This window comes from Tursiops truncatus, chromosome 1 (assembly GCF_011762595.2).
Source record: "Tursiops truncatus isolate mTurTru1 chromosome 1, mTurTru1.mat.Y, whole genome shotgun sequence".
Taxonomy (NCBI): Eukaryota; Metazoa; Chordata; class Mammalia; order Artiodactyla; family Delphinidae; genus Tursiops; species Tursiops truncatus.
The window spans coordinates 118223119-118240976 of NC_047034.1; the positions used below are offsets into that span (position 1 = coordinate 118223119).

General features: G+C 34.6%; 1 protein-coding gene across 3 annotated transcripts in view; it reads right to left on the reverse strand.

Annotated features, from left to right (window-relative positions):
• Positions 1–17858, reverse strand: part of MSH4 (mutS homolog 4) — a 100377-nt gene that overhangs the window by 35193 nt on the left and 47326 nt on the right. For 2 of the 3 annotated variants that reach the window (XM_073788256.1, XM_073788248.1), the window contains 6 exons: positions 10894–10958; positions 9598–9767; positions 5627–5763; positions 4528–4634; positions 3143–3267; positions 1708–1908 (listed from right to left, as the gene is read on the reverse strand). In XM_073788256.1, the coding sequence (XP_073644357.1) occupies positions 1708–1908; positions 3143–3267; positions 4528–4634; positions 5627–5763; positions 9598–9767; positions 10894–10958 (805 nt within the window). The remainder of the gene's footprint in view (positions 1–1707; positions 1909–3142; positions 3268–4527; positions 4635–5626; positions 5764–9597; positions 9768–10893; positions 10959–17858) is intronic. The other variant, XM_033864719.2, reaches the window with a different exon arrangement.

Sequence of the window (17858 nt, forward strand, 5' to 3'; positions counted from 1 at the left end):
AAGACCTGCATGCAGAAAACTATATGACACTGATGAATGAAATCAAAGATGATACAAACAGATGGAAATATATACCATGTTCTTGGATTGGAAGAATCAATATTGTGAAAGTGACTATATTACCCAAAGCAGCTACAGATTCTAAGTAATCCCCATCAAATTACCAGTGGCATTTTTCACAGAACTAGAAAAAATTTGACAATTTGTATGGAAACACAAAAGACCTCAAATAGCCAAAGCAATCTTGAGAAAGAAAAATGGAACTGGAGGAATCAGGCTCCCTGACTTCAGACATACTACAAAGCTATAGTAATCAAGACAGTATGGTACTGGCACAAAAACAGAAATATAGATCAATGGAACAGGACAGAAAGCCCAGAGATAAACCCACGCATATAGTCACCTTATCTTTGACAAAGGAGGCAAGAATATACAATGTAGAAAAGACAGCCTCTTCAATAAGTGGACCTGGGAAAACTGGACAGCTACATGTAAAAGAATGAAATTAGAATACTCCCTAACACCATACACAAAAATAAACTTCAAATGGATCAAATAAAATATTTGCAAACAAAGCAACTGACAAAGGATTAACCTCCAGAATATACAAGGAACTCATGCAGCTCAATATCAAAAAAACAAACAACCCAATCGAAAATGGGCAGAAGACCTAAATAGACATTTCTCCAAAGAAGTTATACAGATTGCCAACAAACACATGAAAGGATGCTCAACATCACTAATCATTAAAGAAATGCAAATCAAAACTACAATGAGGTATTACCTCACTCTGGTCATAATGGCCATCATCAAAAAATGTACAAACAATAAATGCTGGAGAGGGTGTGGAGAAAAGGGAACCCTCCTACACTGTTTGTGGGCATGTAAATTGATACAGCCACAATGGAGAACAGTATGGAGGTTCCTTAAAAAACTAAAAATAGAACTACCAAATGACCCAGCAATCCCACTACTGGGCACATACCCTGAGAAAACCATAATTCAAAAAGAGTCATGTACCACAATGTTCATTGCAGCACTATTTACAATAGCCAGGACATGGAAGCAACCTAAGTGTCCATTCACAGATGAGTGGATAAAGAAGATGTGACACATATATACAATGGAATATTATTGAGCCATAAAAAGAAACAAAATTGAGTTATTTGTAGTGAGGTGGATGAACCGAGAGTCTGTCATGCAGAGTGAAGTAATTCAGAAAGAGAAAAACAAATACTGTATGCTAACACATATATATGGAATCTAAAGAAAAAAAAATGGTTCTCATGAACCTAGGGGCAGGACAGGAATAAAGGTGCAGACGTAGAGAATGGACTTGAGGACACGGGGAGGGGGAAGGGTAAGCTGGGACAAAGTGAGAGAGTAGCACTGACATATACACACTAACAAATGTAAAACAGATAGCTAGTGGGAAGCAGCTGCATAGCACAGGAAGATCAGCTTGGTGCTTTGTGACCACCCAGAAGGGTGGATAGGGAGGGTGCAAGGGAGATGCAAGAGGGAGTGGATATGGAGATATATGTAAGCAAACAGCTGATTCACTTTTTATACAGCAGAAACTAACAAAACATTGTAAAGCAATTATACGCCAATAAAGATGTTAAAAAAATAAAAATAAAACAGTGGGCACAAAATGTTTTAAATAGGGAGCAGAATTGGTAATTATAAAGTAAATCCACAACTTACCAATCTGGGCCATAATCTGACAAAGAGCAATCTGTTTCAAATATGTGGATTTCCCACTCATATTTGGTCCAGTTATGATAAAAAAATTACTCCCTTCTGTAATATAGGTATTGTTGGCAACAGGTTTTTCCACAGATATTTTTTCAAGTATGGGGTGCCATCCATGTTTGATTGCTAAAGTATCAGTAAACTCTGGCCGAACTAAAGAGAAAAATGTTTTTGAAAGATTAATATATTTATACTTAAAGATTTTGTGGTATGTACATACTGTTTATACTTCAGTGATTTTACCTGGGTCAATTTGGAACAATATCATTAAGGTATCATTTTATCTCCAATCCTTCTAAATTATAATTGACATAGTCTAATCACATCACAACTTTTATTCATTTCCAGAAAAATCTAAGACTTAGCTCCGTGTCATTGTGCTGGGCTCCAAAAGAGTTCATAACTTTTTCAGATTTGCATAAATTAAAATGAATCAATCAGCCATTGATAACACTTTTAAAATAATTAATTTACAAGTACTCTAAAATTGCACGTTTACTTAATCCTTGTCTTAAGCATTACTTCAAATTTGATATACTTAACTTTCTGAATGAGGTCTAAAAATAGAGTAAAACCAAATAAAAACAATTTTATGTCCAAAGTTATAGAAATTTTGTGTAAAAAGAAATCTCAGAGGGTAGAGAAAACAGACACAAAAGATTTGTTAATTTATATCAAGAAACAATGATCAGGTCTGTATAGATAATTTCTGAGGTGAAGAGGGTGGGAGGACAAGTAAAAATTAAAATGCTACATGCTTCTAGATGAAACACATGGATAAACTTGAAAGTATTCATTATAAAAGTGAGGCTGATTAGAAATTTTTTTTACTATTTTTAAATCATTCTTAACATCAAAAATTCACTATTTATAAGTTCTGAGTTTTAGAATGGTCCCTCTCAAAATGGAGCAACATCAAATATCTTAATAGTTAAGAAAACTACTATTAAAATAGCTGATCTCTAATGTAAGGTTTTAACCCCAAAAGAGATATAAAAGATTGAAAAGTTTTGGCCTATATAATACCAATTGAAAAATTTAACATTTCCATAAGAAATACAGAAATATCAAAAATGAAAAAAATCTTTGTAAAATACCTTTTCTCATCATACAGTCTTTCTTATTTGGGGAAACTTTAAAGTTTCTTGCTGTTTTTTTTTCTTTGTGATTTCTCAATTTCTCAGTAAATAATTTTCTGACTTTTAAAAGAAAATTTAAGGATAATTTCACTTTCTGTATTTTGAGTCTTAGTCTAGGACCATAAGCAAGACATTGTATTTCAGGTAAAAAGAAAAAATGTAAACCATTCATAATTGTTACATAAAATTGCTTGAACGGAATACAAATTTCAGTACGCAACGTATTTATCCCAAAGAAAGTAACTTACCATAGTCAGAAAGAGTGCAGGCATGAGCAAATGACAGTAGCATATCCAGCATTGACACAGTGTCAGACAGTTTATGTAAGCAATGAATATGTTCATAAATCTCACTAAGCAGTTTGCACACTATCCTGAAAGTACATGTTTGGTAAGACAAGTAGTGCCTTTTACAGAGACACATACAATGCAATTGTAAAACAATATTAAATTCATTGTCTGAGGTAAAATAACATTCACATTTGAGTTGTACACTACAGGTAAAGTCTATTGTTCTATTGCCTCATTTTAGAGATGAGGAAATTGAAGCTTATACTCAAGGTCACAGTTACTTAGTAGCAAAGAATCCATCTTCTAGAGTGTTAACACCAAGTTTTTAAAATAACTCCTTTTATTAAATATTAATAAAATAAATTTTTATTAATAGAAATATTTTATATAGGTCAAAGCAAGCCCTCACTATACTTCAACAGATCCCATCTGCTAATAATTTTGTTTTTGCAATGTTAAATTCAACACAAAAGCTATTATGTATTTTCTCTCACCCATTCTCTCTCTTCCTCTCTCTCTCTTCTCTCTCTCTCTCTCTCTCACACACACACACACACACACACACACACACACATATTCTAACATAATTATTTAAGCTTTTATGTGGCAGTTTTCATATTGTGACATAATATAAAAGTTTTTCCCTTACGTGGAGAAATATGTTCCCCAGCTTACTATATCTTATAATCTTTTTGGTCTATGCTCTGAAATTGTTTTGAAAGCCCAACATTTATCTTTATCATCTCAGCTTACCAATGTCCTAGTTCTTATTTCTAGACACATTGCTACCGTTTCATGAACAGCAAAAGACTGGCATTATTGTGATATTGTTATGTAAGTACTAAGGCATGAGAATTTGAGGGCTTACATACTAAAGAAAAAGAATAAACCTAATGAAACTTATCTGGGCCCAAGATAAGCCCAGATGTGCCAAGTTCTACATCATGGTGGAATATATACTACAAAAGTATCAGTGGTACTACAGGTATTTCAAGCTCATGTCATTATGACATTTCTTAAAACTTTATGAAAAGAATGAATGAAGTACTGCTGAAATGTAGAAATTTGGTTGTGTATCAAACTTTTTCTATAACACAGTATAATGTGTTTGTTTGGTTTGGTTTTGTAATTAAGATTTGCCCTGAATGTTCTGTGAGGCTCAGTGATCCCAATCACAGTGACAGACTTTAAAGTTTTAAATGGTTTTCCAGAAAATGGTCTTTCCTTGCTAACATTTGTAACTACAATTTTCCACAACCAGACAAAAAGTCAATTAATGAAACTTATAGTACCTCAAATTAAACGAGTTTAATTCAGTATTCAAAAATTTCAAGTGCTCTTACATGTAAGTCATGTGATAGATTTCTCTCAAAGACTCTTGGCATCTTTCATTCATTTTAATTAAATCTGCTGATGTAAAGCTGTAAGAATTTTTCACTTTAGAAATCTGCTAGGAGATTAAAAAATAAATGTCAAGATACATATATACTCTTATAAAATAAAACATACAGATTTAAAACAATAGAAGTATAGGTACTTCAGTTAATCACTTTAATTTTTCAGGTAATAATCTCACAAAAAATCCCAAATAATGTTTGTGAAAGAGAAAAGGAAGATCACTTCTAAAGTTAAAGCAGAATTTTTTAACCTGGTCCATCTGACATGACTATTTTTACAGGCCTTAAAGTAGCCATGTAGAAATGTTAAAACACTACATCTTATTACCAAGTAATAATATGCATGGTAGATAGTAATCCTCACTCCCTCTCTGATCCCTCCCTGTCTTAGCCCTTGGCCCATATCCAAACCTCACTCAATCTCTAACCCCATTACTAACTCTCAGCCCATTCTTTACTTCATCCATCCCTCATTACTTGGTAATACAATAGGTATTTTAAAGACCCAAAAGTTGAATGGTTTGTTTTTGTCAAAAGGTACTCCCTGGGGGCAGAGAAAACAAAGTGGGTTAGACTTTCCCAAACTGGTATATTGTGGAGGAGTTAACATGTTTATAGAAAAAAATATCACCCTGGCCCAAAGGTTTGGCAATACGAGATTTTAAAAAATCAAGCAAATTTCTCTACTCTAGGACTTTTATTAAACCTTTAATAGGCAGATGTGCATTGAGAAGAGGTAGTACAGTACTTTCCAAACGTCTTTGATCAAAACTTCCTTTTGGACTTTCTTTCTTCATTTTCCTTTTTTTAGCCATATCAAGCTCCCAGAACTGTGGGAAACACTGTGTTTGGTATTTTTCTAAAAAATCTTCTCAATTGCTTTTCGATTAGTAAAGCTATTAGGTGGGTGAGTAGTAGTAAGAGAAGCAATACACAAAACATTCAGAAATTTGTCATGTAATACTCAAGAAGTGCCTGAAAATATGTAAATGCAATTCTGTAAAATCAGAAACAATAATTTCCTAACCAAAACTCTAGAATGAACCTTAATAAACTCTGAAGGAAGCTGATCATTGGGTAGGGCTGTACAGTCTGTAGTCATCTGAATGAAAAATCCTCGAGCAGAGCTAAAACTTGTCCTTAAAGGAAGACTATATTTTTCTGCAAGCTGCGATATCATTCCTAGTGACCAGAAACAAGAAAAACAAAGAAATTTAATGAGAAAAATTACTCTTCATGTTTAAAAAAATCATATAACTTTTTCTTGTTATTTTATATATAAGTAGGAAGGCCTTGTTACCTTTTTCTTTTTTTTTGAAGTATAGTTGTTTTACAACATTGCATTTGTTTCATGTGTGCAACATAGTGATCCAGTGGGATTTTTTTGCACATTATAGGTTATTACAAGATATTGAATATAATTCCATGTTATATAGTAAATCCTTATCACTTATCTATTTTATGTATACTAGTTTGTATCTGTTAATTCCATACTCTTAATTTGTCCCTCCCTCCCTCTCTCCTGTGGTAACCATGAGTTTGTGTTCTATGTGAATCTGTTCCCATTTTGTATATAGATTCATTTGTATTATTTTTTATTTTTTTCAACTTTGAAGGCAGGAAAGATTTTTTTAATGACATTTAATACAAGAGACCCATTGTCTACTCCTGGATATCTCTGTGTCTCCTAAGAGAAGACACTTGTGAGTCCAATTAAAACTCAACTTAAGCCACTAACTTGTGGTCACAACTGTGTCATTCATCTGTGTTTGCCCCACCATGGTGTCGAGCCCACTGCTCTGTTCAGGGCTGGTTGGTGTTCTACCAATGTCTGCCAATTTAATAAATGACTGAATAAACGAAAAAGTGAATGAGAAAAACTTAGAGCCTTAGCCAGGTTCTCCTTCTGATCATTTAGATGGTGCTTACTTCCAAATTAACTGAGAAGGACCTGGTCCTAGAATAAAAATAAATAGCTTACTAAAAAGTAAAAAAGTTTAAAAAAGTTAAAAAAGTAAAAAACTAGTTTTTTTTTTAAAAAAAAGGCCAATAAAAACAAAACCAGAAAATCAAAGAAATTATAGAAGGTTCTACTTTCAGCTAGGATATTAAAAAGTCACAAAAAACCATCAGTGCCACTGTAACCATGAGAAAACAATAAATTTAGAAATCTTCTGTCATAAAAGATACTGAAAGAGATCCAGACACAAGTCTAAATGAATGGAATTCCAACGAGAGACAAGCCCTAGATGACTGGGCGTGAGTAAGTGGAAGGCAGCTGCTGTTGGTAAAGAAGCTCTGATGGGATGAGGAGGAATGAGCCACATTTCAACCAGCCAGGCCTGGCTGCTTGGCAGATTGGAAAACAGAGAGACAGCCAGCTCTCACTGTAGCCCATTCTCCCTCCCAATATTTTTTTAAGTTAATTTTTATTGTAGTACAGTTGCTTTACAATGTTGTGTAAGTTTCTACTGTACAGCAAAATGAATCAGCTATACATACACATATATCCCCTTTTTTGGATTTCCTTCCCATTTAGGTCACCACAGTGCATTAAGTAGAGTTCCCTGTGCTACACAGTATGTTCTCATTAATTATCTATTTTACATATAGTATCAATAGTGTATAGTGTCAATCCCAATCTACTAATCATCCCACCACCCCCACTCTCCCTCTTGGTATCCCTACGTTTGTTCTCTACATCAGTGTCTCTATTTCTGCTTTGCAAATAAAATCATCTATACCATTTTCTAGATTCTATGTATATGCATTAATATACAGTATTTGTTTCTCTTTCTGACTTACTCCACTCTAGGTCCAACCACATCTCTACAAATGACCCAATTTTGTTCCTTTTTATGGCTGAGTAATATTCTGTTGTATATATGGACCACACCTTCTTCACCCATTCCTCTGTTGATGGACATTTCGGCTGCTTCCATGTCCTTGCTATTGTAAATAGTGCTGCAGTGAACATTGGGGTGCATGTGTCTTTTTGAATTATTGTTTTCTCTGGGTATATGCCCTATAGTGGGATTGCTGGGTCACACAGTAGCTCTATTTTTCATTTTTTAAGCAACAGCCATACTGTTTTCCATAGTGGCTGTATCAATTTACATTCCCACCAACAGTGCAAGAGGGTTCCCTTTTCTCCACACCCTCTCCAGCATTTATTTTTTATAGATTTTTTGGTGATGGCCATTCTGACCTGTGTGAGGTGATCTCAGTGTAGTTTTTTTTTTTTTTTTTTTTTGCAGTACGCGGGCCTCTCACTGTTGTGGCCTCTCCCGTTGCAGAGCACAGGCTCCGGACGCGCAGGCTCAGCGGCCACGGCTCATGGGCCCAGCCGCTCCGCAGCACGTGGGATCTTCCCAGACCAGGGCACGAACCCGTGTCCCCTGCATCGGCAGGTGGACTCTCAACCACTGCGCCACCAGGGAAGCCCCTCATTGTAGTTTTGATTCACAGTTCTCTAATAATTAGTGACGCTGAGCATCTTTTCATGTGTCTCTTGGCCATCTGTATGTTTTCCTGGAGAAATGTCTGTTTAGGCCTTCTGCCCATTTTTTGTTTGGGTTGTTCGTTTCTTTGATATTGAGTGGCATGAGCTGCTTGTATATTTTGGAGATTAAACCTTTGTCAATTGCTTCATTTGCAAATACTTTCTCACATTCTGAGGGTTGTCTTTTCATCTTGTTTTTTGTTTCCTTTGCTATGCAAAGGCTTTTAAGTTTCATTAGGTCCCATTTGGTTTTGTTTTTATTTTCATTACTCTAAGAGGTGAGTCAAAAAAGATCTTGCTGTGATTTATGTCAAAGAGTGTTCTGCCTATGTTTTCCTGTAAGAGTTTTATAGTGTCTGGCCTTACATTTAGGTCTTTAATCCATTTTGAGTTCAATGATTAATTCTTATCAATTCTTCCTTCAACCTCTGCATCTCTCTCTTCTCATATACACCCTAAATAATGCTTTGTTAACTTGTAATAGCTTAAAATAGTTCCTCTTTCCATTGCGCTACTCAAATTCATTCAACATATCTTCTTGATCAATTTCACTCCATAGAGCAAAAACATCTCAGTGCCTCTTCATTCTCCTTGGGAAACATGTCCAATCTGGCCTTCGAAAACTAAATTCTGATCCCCAGTCTACATTTCTGACCTTATCTCTTAGTAGCTCTGTAAGGAAATGCCCTATACCAACCTAACAAATTTCCTTAAGGTTTCCTCAGGCCATTGTGCTTCAGTATGTACCACTGCCAGAGGGCAGAATTCCTTTTTAGGCTATTCTACTAAAAATATTCCCATCCTCTATGCCTCCACACCCAGTCACACTCTGACCCCTCTGACCTACTATTTTTTTCTTCATATATCTTAAATCCATGTGAAATTATGTACTATATATGATTGATGTACTTTATATATCAATATGGATATATATATATCCATATATATATATACACACACATACATATGTGTGTATGTTTATTATCTGTCTCTACTACTATTATAGCTCCATGAGGACAGGGACTTTGTTCTGTTCACTATGTATTCCCAGTACCTAGGACAGTGTCTATATTAACTAGGAGATTAGTAAATTCACAAAATGAATTACTGTACTAGCTGAAATGCTACCTCTTCTAGACAAACATGATATCTCTTCCTCCAATGAAACCCTTTAGCACTGATAGCCAGTACTTTTCATGCAATTTATACTCAACATTGTATGAAGGTAAACTACTCTCCTAGCCTTCATGTAACCCTATATTTAAATTTGAAGGAACTCTAAATTTAAGTTTGTAGAAAAGAAGGGACACATTATAACACTGTGAGATCTTTTTTTTTTTAAGGCTCCTTAAATGATAATATCTGTTAACATTATCTGTTATTTGTTTTGGTAACAAAAAATAAATTTAAAATATGCATCGTTAATATAATCAGCAAAAAAAGCACAACATGTCCTAAAAAATTTTGTTTAATTTCTAAAAAACAGAATAAATATGTTCAAGTAATTACATTACCTGCTATGTCATCTACAATCTCTGTATATGTTCTTCTGGCTATGTCAAGAAATTCATTTATGTTAGACCTCACTGCATAGCACTTCTGAGTCCTCATGTTCAGGCATCCTTTCATGTATCTTGCATCATCATTAATTACTGTTTTAATCTTGTCAAGTATGATTACAAACCTAAAAAAGAACATTATAGGCAATAAGTCAAACAGTTATGTTAATTGATAATTTGAACAACAGTTAACGATAGCAAATAACATATTTTCTTAAAATTATTGCTGAAAATTATTTTGCAAATAAATAAACAATATATATAAAATTACATAAATTAGGACTGTGACTACATCAATTGTAAACTATTTCATCAGTCATAACTACTCTCCTAAAATAACATGAGACCACCAAAAACAATCCTACAACTGATGATAAACAGATCTCCCAAATTACACATATCAACTGTGTCTGTGAATATAAAATATATCCTTGAAGCACTTTATAAAAATTCTGGCTTCATGCTCATTGACTCAATAAACGTTTACTTATACCATGTAGCAATCACTGTGTTAGGTGCAGGGATTCAAAGAAGGATTAACATATGGTCCTTGCCCTCAGTTGGTGCAAGGGAGATTAAGCATATTATGAGACAGTATAACAGGAACCTTTCAATCATCAGTGTCTAAGTGCAGTGATCATGCAGACCAGAAGTCTGGTAACACCTATTTTCCTAACCTTTTATTTTACAGTATTCTGTTCTGTATTTATCTGTAATAATTCGGTTTTATTAACCTCATTTTGTGACCTCACATAAGGTGTGAATCTTGAATCAATAAAATAACAGCTTTTAAGTATCACAAGCCATTTTGTTCAAGAACCAAGGTGCCACTGCTAAAAGCAATACTAAAATTAAACTGTAATTAGATCTTATTCAGTATTCATATAGACTATTCTTTGGTTACATTAAGTCCTTCATGATTTAACACAAAAGAATAATGTATTTTTATATTTGCAAGTCTTTCCATGGAGAATAGTTAAAAAGAAAAAGAAATATTAAAATTTTGTATGATTTCAACTTTTAATGCTATTATAATTGTCCATTAACACAAACCCTCAATGTGCTGTTACCCTATTTATTGGTATTTATAAAATATAATATATAAATAAATTTTTAATGAACAGTTTAAAATTTCTGTTAACCAAAGCTCAATTAATTGTTCTATAGAATATAATTAGAGTTCTTAAAATCAGTTATGATCAGGAAGAAAGAAATAATCTGCTGTTTTATTAACAGTTGAATGACAAAGACCTCTTATCTTCCAAGGAACCATAGTAAGCTCTTAATAAAGGTGTGTTACAGTTCTTCAGAGTAATCTATTAAAGAATAAAGAAAAAGATAATTAAGGATAATAAATTACGACATTATTCAAACAAAGCATTTTAGACTTGTTTGGTACTTTACATTTTACCAAGTATTTTCTTGCTTCATCTTCTCATTTATATACTCATAACAGAAATTTTAGGTATGCAGGTGAAGACAGATTGTATCTGGACCATTTTTCAGATAAAGAGCACATGGCTAAACAGTGGCATCCACTGCTTTACTACTATGACTTTTATTTTTCTTGCTGCCCAACTAACATTAACATTAAACTACTTATTAATGTAGTTTAACTAGTTTAATTAACTACTTATTAATGCAGTTAAACAGTTATCATTGTACATTCAGAGTACTCTACATATAACTCCAAAATTTGGGTTAAATGTATTAATACATTAAACTAAGAAAGTGTTTTGTATATTTGTAAATAGAGCAACTTATCCATTCTTATACGGCAAAAGTAGGGATTTTATTTTGCTTAATTGAAACTATGAGTGATCACTATTTGAATAAACAGAAAAGAGAGAAAACATAGGTAACCTGACTTTTGCCTCCTATTTTAGTTTTGTTATGAGGCAATGGCAATAACTTTTTTGCTTATTAATAGAAAAATAATACATACCAATAAAAACTAGAAATGCATAAGAGCATAAAGAAAAACATTTAAATCACTCATTATTCTACCACCCTTCCAAAGATAAATACTCTTAAGTATTATGACATATTTCCTGTCCCTTTTTCAAATCAAAAAATTTATATCATTACATGCTCCTTTTCTCCCCCATCTATTTAAAAATAGATGAAAAAAATCACCATTCTGTAACCATTGGAGTTACTTCAGGTAAAAGTCATTAATAACTAACAAAATCAATGGGTGGAAGTTTGACAAGAAACAGTATATTTACACAGTCTCACGGTATCTCTCCACAGATTACTTATAAATTTATAGTGAAGTAATTAATCAAAGTTATTATCACCAAGAAGGGAAAGAAAAATGACATCATGTGCCTCCTGATGTAATACACTGAGAAAGATACAACATTGCTCATAGAGTATTATTGCCAAATATGGGTAAGCAGAATTTAATCATGAGGAAACGATCAGGCAAACTGAGGAATATCTTATTAAACAACTGACCCGGCACCTGTGGCCGCTGGTTTCCCTGCACATTTGGCACCGCCAGGGCTCTCGTGATCCAAGCAGTCATACCACCTCTGCACCTAGTCCTCACAGGGGCAGACCAAGAGCTCCAAGGCAGCCTCAGGACCAGACTCCTGTGGGTGGACCACATGCAGAGGTGGGGATAAAACCAAAGCTGAATCCCAGGGATGGGGTGACTAAAGAAGAAGATCTAAAATCTTTCCATCAGCTGTACAAGCTGCAGATCAAACCCCCACAATCAGCTAGGAAGACCCTGTTTTTATGGAATATCTGAGTAGACAATGAGTGTTCCCACAAATGAAAACGGTCTAGCTCTGGCAGCTGTGGACTTTGGGGGCAAGCACACGCAGGAACTGGGCCAGATCAGAGACTGAGTGGTCCCCACAGGGCACACAGCAGGTCCAGAGACCAGCCCAGAGGCAGAGGAGGGCCTCTTGGGGAGGCGGAGGTGAGCTGCGGCTCACGGCATGTAAGGACACTAACAGCGGAGACTCCAGGGAAACATAATTATTACTATTAATTTTATTACATTTTGATTCATTCTGTTGTTGGCTCTAGCTTTTTTTTCTTTCTTTCATTTTGTTTGTTCTTTAGTTTTTTTTTTTAAATTCAGTCTTCTGGGATCTCCATGGTTTATAAAATATTTTTATTTTTTATACATTTCTATTTTTACTTTGCTTTTATGTTGTTCTGTGTTCTTTTCCCTTATTTTTTTCTTCCTCTTTTCTTTAATATATTTTTCTGCTGTTCTTTTTTTTATATTTCCATTTCTACTTTGCTTTTCTGTTGCCTGTTTTTTCCCTTTTTATTATTTTTAAATCGTTTTTATCAGTTTATTCTGTTTCCTTGCTTTATTCTTCATTGGCACACTGTTTTGTTTTTGTTTTTAGGTTATGTGTTTATGTTAGTTTTAATCCTAATTGTTTGATTTCATTTTTGAGTTCTTGTATTTTTCTGGTTGTTCTCTTGATTTTTGTTTTATTTGGCTCTGTTTTGTTTCTTGCACGTGTGTGTGTGTGTTTTCTTGTTTCTGTTTTTGTTTGTTTGATTTTGTTTTTACAATTTCTCCAGGGTTCTGTTTGCCTTTTTTTCTTTAATACATTTTCTATTTGTTAAAATATATTTTTATTTCTACATTACTTTTCTGTTGTTCTGTCTTTTTTCCCTTTTCTCTTTTTCATTTTTTTTTTACATCATTTTTGTTAGCTTGTTTTGTTTCTTTGCTTCATTCTTCCGTTAGAATTCTGCTTTGGTTTTATTTTTTGGTTTTGGGTTTTTGTCAGCTTTCCTCTTGTTTGATTTCATTCTTTGGTTCTTCTGTTTGTCTGGTTGTTCTCTTGCTATTTGATTTATTTGGTTCTGTTTTTGTTTCTGTTCTGTGTGTGCGGCATGTTTCCTTGTTTCTGTTTCCATTTGTTTGATTTTACTTTTTACCATTTGTCTGGGGTTTTGTTAGTCTTTTTTTCTTTTTATCCCCTTTATTGCCAGGATGAGAGACTTGCAGTGTCCTGGTTCCTCGACCAGAAGATGGGCCTGAGGCTCTGTAGTAGCAGCACCGAGTCCAGGATGCTGGACCATGAGAGAATTCCCGGTCCCAGGGAAGATTAACTGCCAAGAGCTCTCACTGAGGCCTCTATCTGAATCCAAGACCCAGGTCCACCCAAGTGCCAGCAGCTCCCAGCACTGGACATGTCATACCAAACAACAAACAAGACAGGAACACAAACCCACCCATCAGCACACAGACTACATCAAGTCATACTAAGCTAACAGACAGCCCCAAACAAATCATCTGACGTGGCCCTGCTCATCAGAGGGAAAAGACTCAGCTCCACCCACTAGAATGCAAGCACCAGTCCCTCCCATCAGGAAGCCTACACAAGACACTGGACCAACACCACCACTGGGGGCAGAGAACAGAAATAAGAGGAACTGTGACCCTGTAGCCTAGGGAAAAGAGACCTTAAATACTGTATATTAGACAAAATAAGAAGACAGAGAAATATATTACAGAAAAAGGAGCAAGATAAATATGCACAAGACCAAGTAAATGAAGGGGAAATAGGCAAACTAACTGAAAAAGAATTCAGAGTAATGATAGTAAACATGATCCAAAATCTTGAAAATAGAAGACAGAAAATACAAGAAATGTTTAACAAGGACCTAGAAGAACTAAAGAGCAAACAAACATTAATGAACAACACAAAAACTGAAATAAAATACACTCTAGAAGGAATCAATAACAGAATAACTGAGGGAGAAGAACGGACTAGAGAGCTGGAAGATAAAATGGTGGAAATAAATGTCACAGAGCAGAGTAAAGAAAAAAGAATGAAGAGAATGGAGGACAGTCTCCAAGACCTCTGGGACAACATTAAGCACACCAACATTCAAATTATAGGCGTCCCAGAAGAAGAAGAAAAAAGAAATGGGGCTGAAAATATTTGAAGAGATTATAGTTGAAAAATTCCCCAACATGGGACAGGAAATAGCCACCCAAGTACAGGAAGCACAGAGAGTTCCATACAGGATAAACCCAAGGAGAAACATGCCGAGACACATATTAATCGAGCTAACAAAAATTAAACACAAAGAAAAAATATTAAAAGCAACAAGGGAAAAGCAACAAAAAACATACAAGGGAATCCTCATAAGATTAACAGCTGATATTTCAGCAGAAACTCTACAGACCAGAAGGCAGTGGGAAGACATATTTAAAGTGGTGAAAGGGAAAAACCTACAACCAAGATTACTCTACCCAGCAAGGATCACATTCAGAATCGATGGAGAAATCAAAAGCTTTACAGACAAGCAAGTTAAGAGAATTCAGCAACATCAAACCAGCTTTACAACAAATGTTAAAGGAACTTCTCTAGGCAAGAAACACAAGAGGAGGAAATGACTTACAAAAACAAACCCAGAACAATTAAGATAATGGTACTAGGAACAAACATTTCAATAATTACCTTAAATGTAAATGGATTAAATGCCTCAACCAAAGGACCCAGACTTGCTGAAAGGATACAAAAACGAGACCCATATATATGCTGTCTACAAGAGACACACTTCAGAACAAGGGACACATACAAACTGAAAGTAAAGGGATGGAAAAAAGATATTCCATGAAAATGGAAATCAAAAGATAGCTGGAGTAGCAATACTCATATCAGACAAAATAAACTTTAAAATAAAGACTATTACAAGAGACAAGGAAGGACACTACATAATGATCAAGGGAGCAATCCAAGAAGAAGATTTAACAATTGCAAATATCTAAGAACCCAACATAGGAGCACCTTGATACATAAAGCAAATGCTAACAGCCATAAAAGGGGAAATCGACAGTAACACAATCATAGTAGGTGACTTTAACACCCCACTTTCACCAATGGACAGATCATCCAAACAGAAAATAAATAAGGAAAAAAAAGCTTTAAATGACACATTAAACAAGATGGACTTAATTGATATTTATAGGACATTCCATCCAAACACAATAGAATACACTTTCTTCTCAAGTGCTCATGGAACATTCTCCAGGATAAACCGTATCTTGGGTCACAAATCAAGCCTTGGTAAATTTAGAAAATTGAAATCGTATCAAGTATCTTTTCCAACCACAACGCTATGAGACTAGATATCAATTACAGGGAAAAAATCTGTAAAAAATACAAAGACATGGAAGCTAAGCAATATGTTACTAAACGACCAAGAGATCACTGAAGAAATCAAAATCAAAAAATACCTGGAAACAAATGACAATGAAAACATGACGACCAAAACCAATGGGATGCAGCAAAAGCTGTTCTAAGAGGGAAGTTTATAGCAATACAATCCTACCTCAAGAAACAAGAAAAATCTCAAACAAACAACCTAACCTTACACCTAAAGCAATTAGAGAAAGAAGAACAAAAAAAACTCAAAGTTAGCAGAAGGAAAGAAATCATAAAGATCAGAATAGAAATAAATGAAAAAGAAATGAAGGAAACAATAGGCAAAGACCAATAAAAATAAAAGCCGGTTCTGGGAGAAGATAACCAAAATTGATAAACCATTAGCCAGACTCATCAGGAAAAAAAGGGAGAAGACTCAAATCAACAGAATTAGAAATGAAAAAGGAGAAGTAACAACTGAAACTGCAGAAATACAAAGGATCATGAGAGACTACTACAAGAAACTATATGTCAATAAATGGGACAACCTGGAAGAAATGGACAAATTCTTAGAAATGCACAAACTTTCAAGACTGAACCAGGAAGAAATAGAAAACATGAACAAGCCAATCACAAGCACTGAAATTGAAACTGTGATTAAAAATCTTCCAACAAACAAAAGTCCAGGACCAGATGGCTTCACAGGCAAATTCTATCAAACATTTAGAGAAGAGCTAACACGTATCCCTCTCAAACTCTTCCAAAATATAGCAGAGGGAGGAACACTCCCAAACTCATTCTATGAGGCCACCATCACCCTGATACCAAAACCAGAAAAAGATGTCACAAAGAGAGAAAACTACAGGCCAATATCACTGAGGAACATAGATGCAAAAATCCTCAACAAAATGCTAGCAAACAGAATCCAACAGCACATTAAAAGGATCATACACCATGATCAAGTGGGGTTTATCCCTGGAATGCAAGGATTCTTCAATATATGCAAATCAATCAATGTGATATACCATATTAAGAAACTGAAGTATAAAAGCCATATGATAATCTCAATAGATGCAAGAAAAGCTTTTGACAACATTCAGCACCCATTTACGATAAAAACTCTCCAGAAAGTGGGCATAGAGGGAACCTACCTCAACATGATAAAAGCCATATATGACAAACCTACAGCCAACATCATTCTCAATGGTGAAAAACTGAAAGCATTTCCTCTAAGATCAGGAACAAGACAAGGTTGCCCACTCTCACCACTCTTATTCAACATAGTTTTGGAAGTTTTAGCCACAACAATCAGAGAAGAAAAAAAAATGAAATGAATCTAAATAGGATAAAAAGAAGTAAAACTGTCACTGTTTACAGGTGACATGATACTATACATAGAAAATCCTAAAGATGCCACCAGAAAACTACTATAGCTAATCAATGAATTTGGTAAAGTAGCAGGATACAAAATTAATGCACAGAAACCTCTTGCATTCCTATACACTAACAACAAAAAATCAGAAAGAGAAATCAAGGAAACACTCCCATTTACCATTGCAACAAAAAGAATAAAATACCTAGGAATAAACTTACCTAAGGAGGCCAAAGACTTGTATGTAGAAAACTATATGACACTGATGAATGAAATCAAAGATGATACAAACAGATGGAAAGATATACCATGTTCTTGGATTGGAAGAATCAATATTGTGAAAGTGACTATACTACCCAAAGCATCTACAGATTCAGTGCAATCCCTGTCAAATTACCAATGGCATTTTTCACAGAACTAGAACAAAAAATTTGACAATTTGTATGGAAACACAAAAGACCTTGAATAGCCAAAGCAATACTGAGGAAGAAAAACGGAACTGTAGGAATCAGTCTCCTTGACTTCAGATATACTACAAAGCTATAGTAATCAAGACAGGATGGTACTGGCACGAAAGAGAAATATAGATCAATGGAACAGGACCAAAAGCCCTGAGGTAAACCCACGGACATACAGTCACCTTATCTTTGGCAAAGGAGGCAAGAAACTACAATGTAGAAAAGATAGGCTCTTCAATAAGTGGTGCT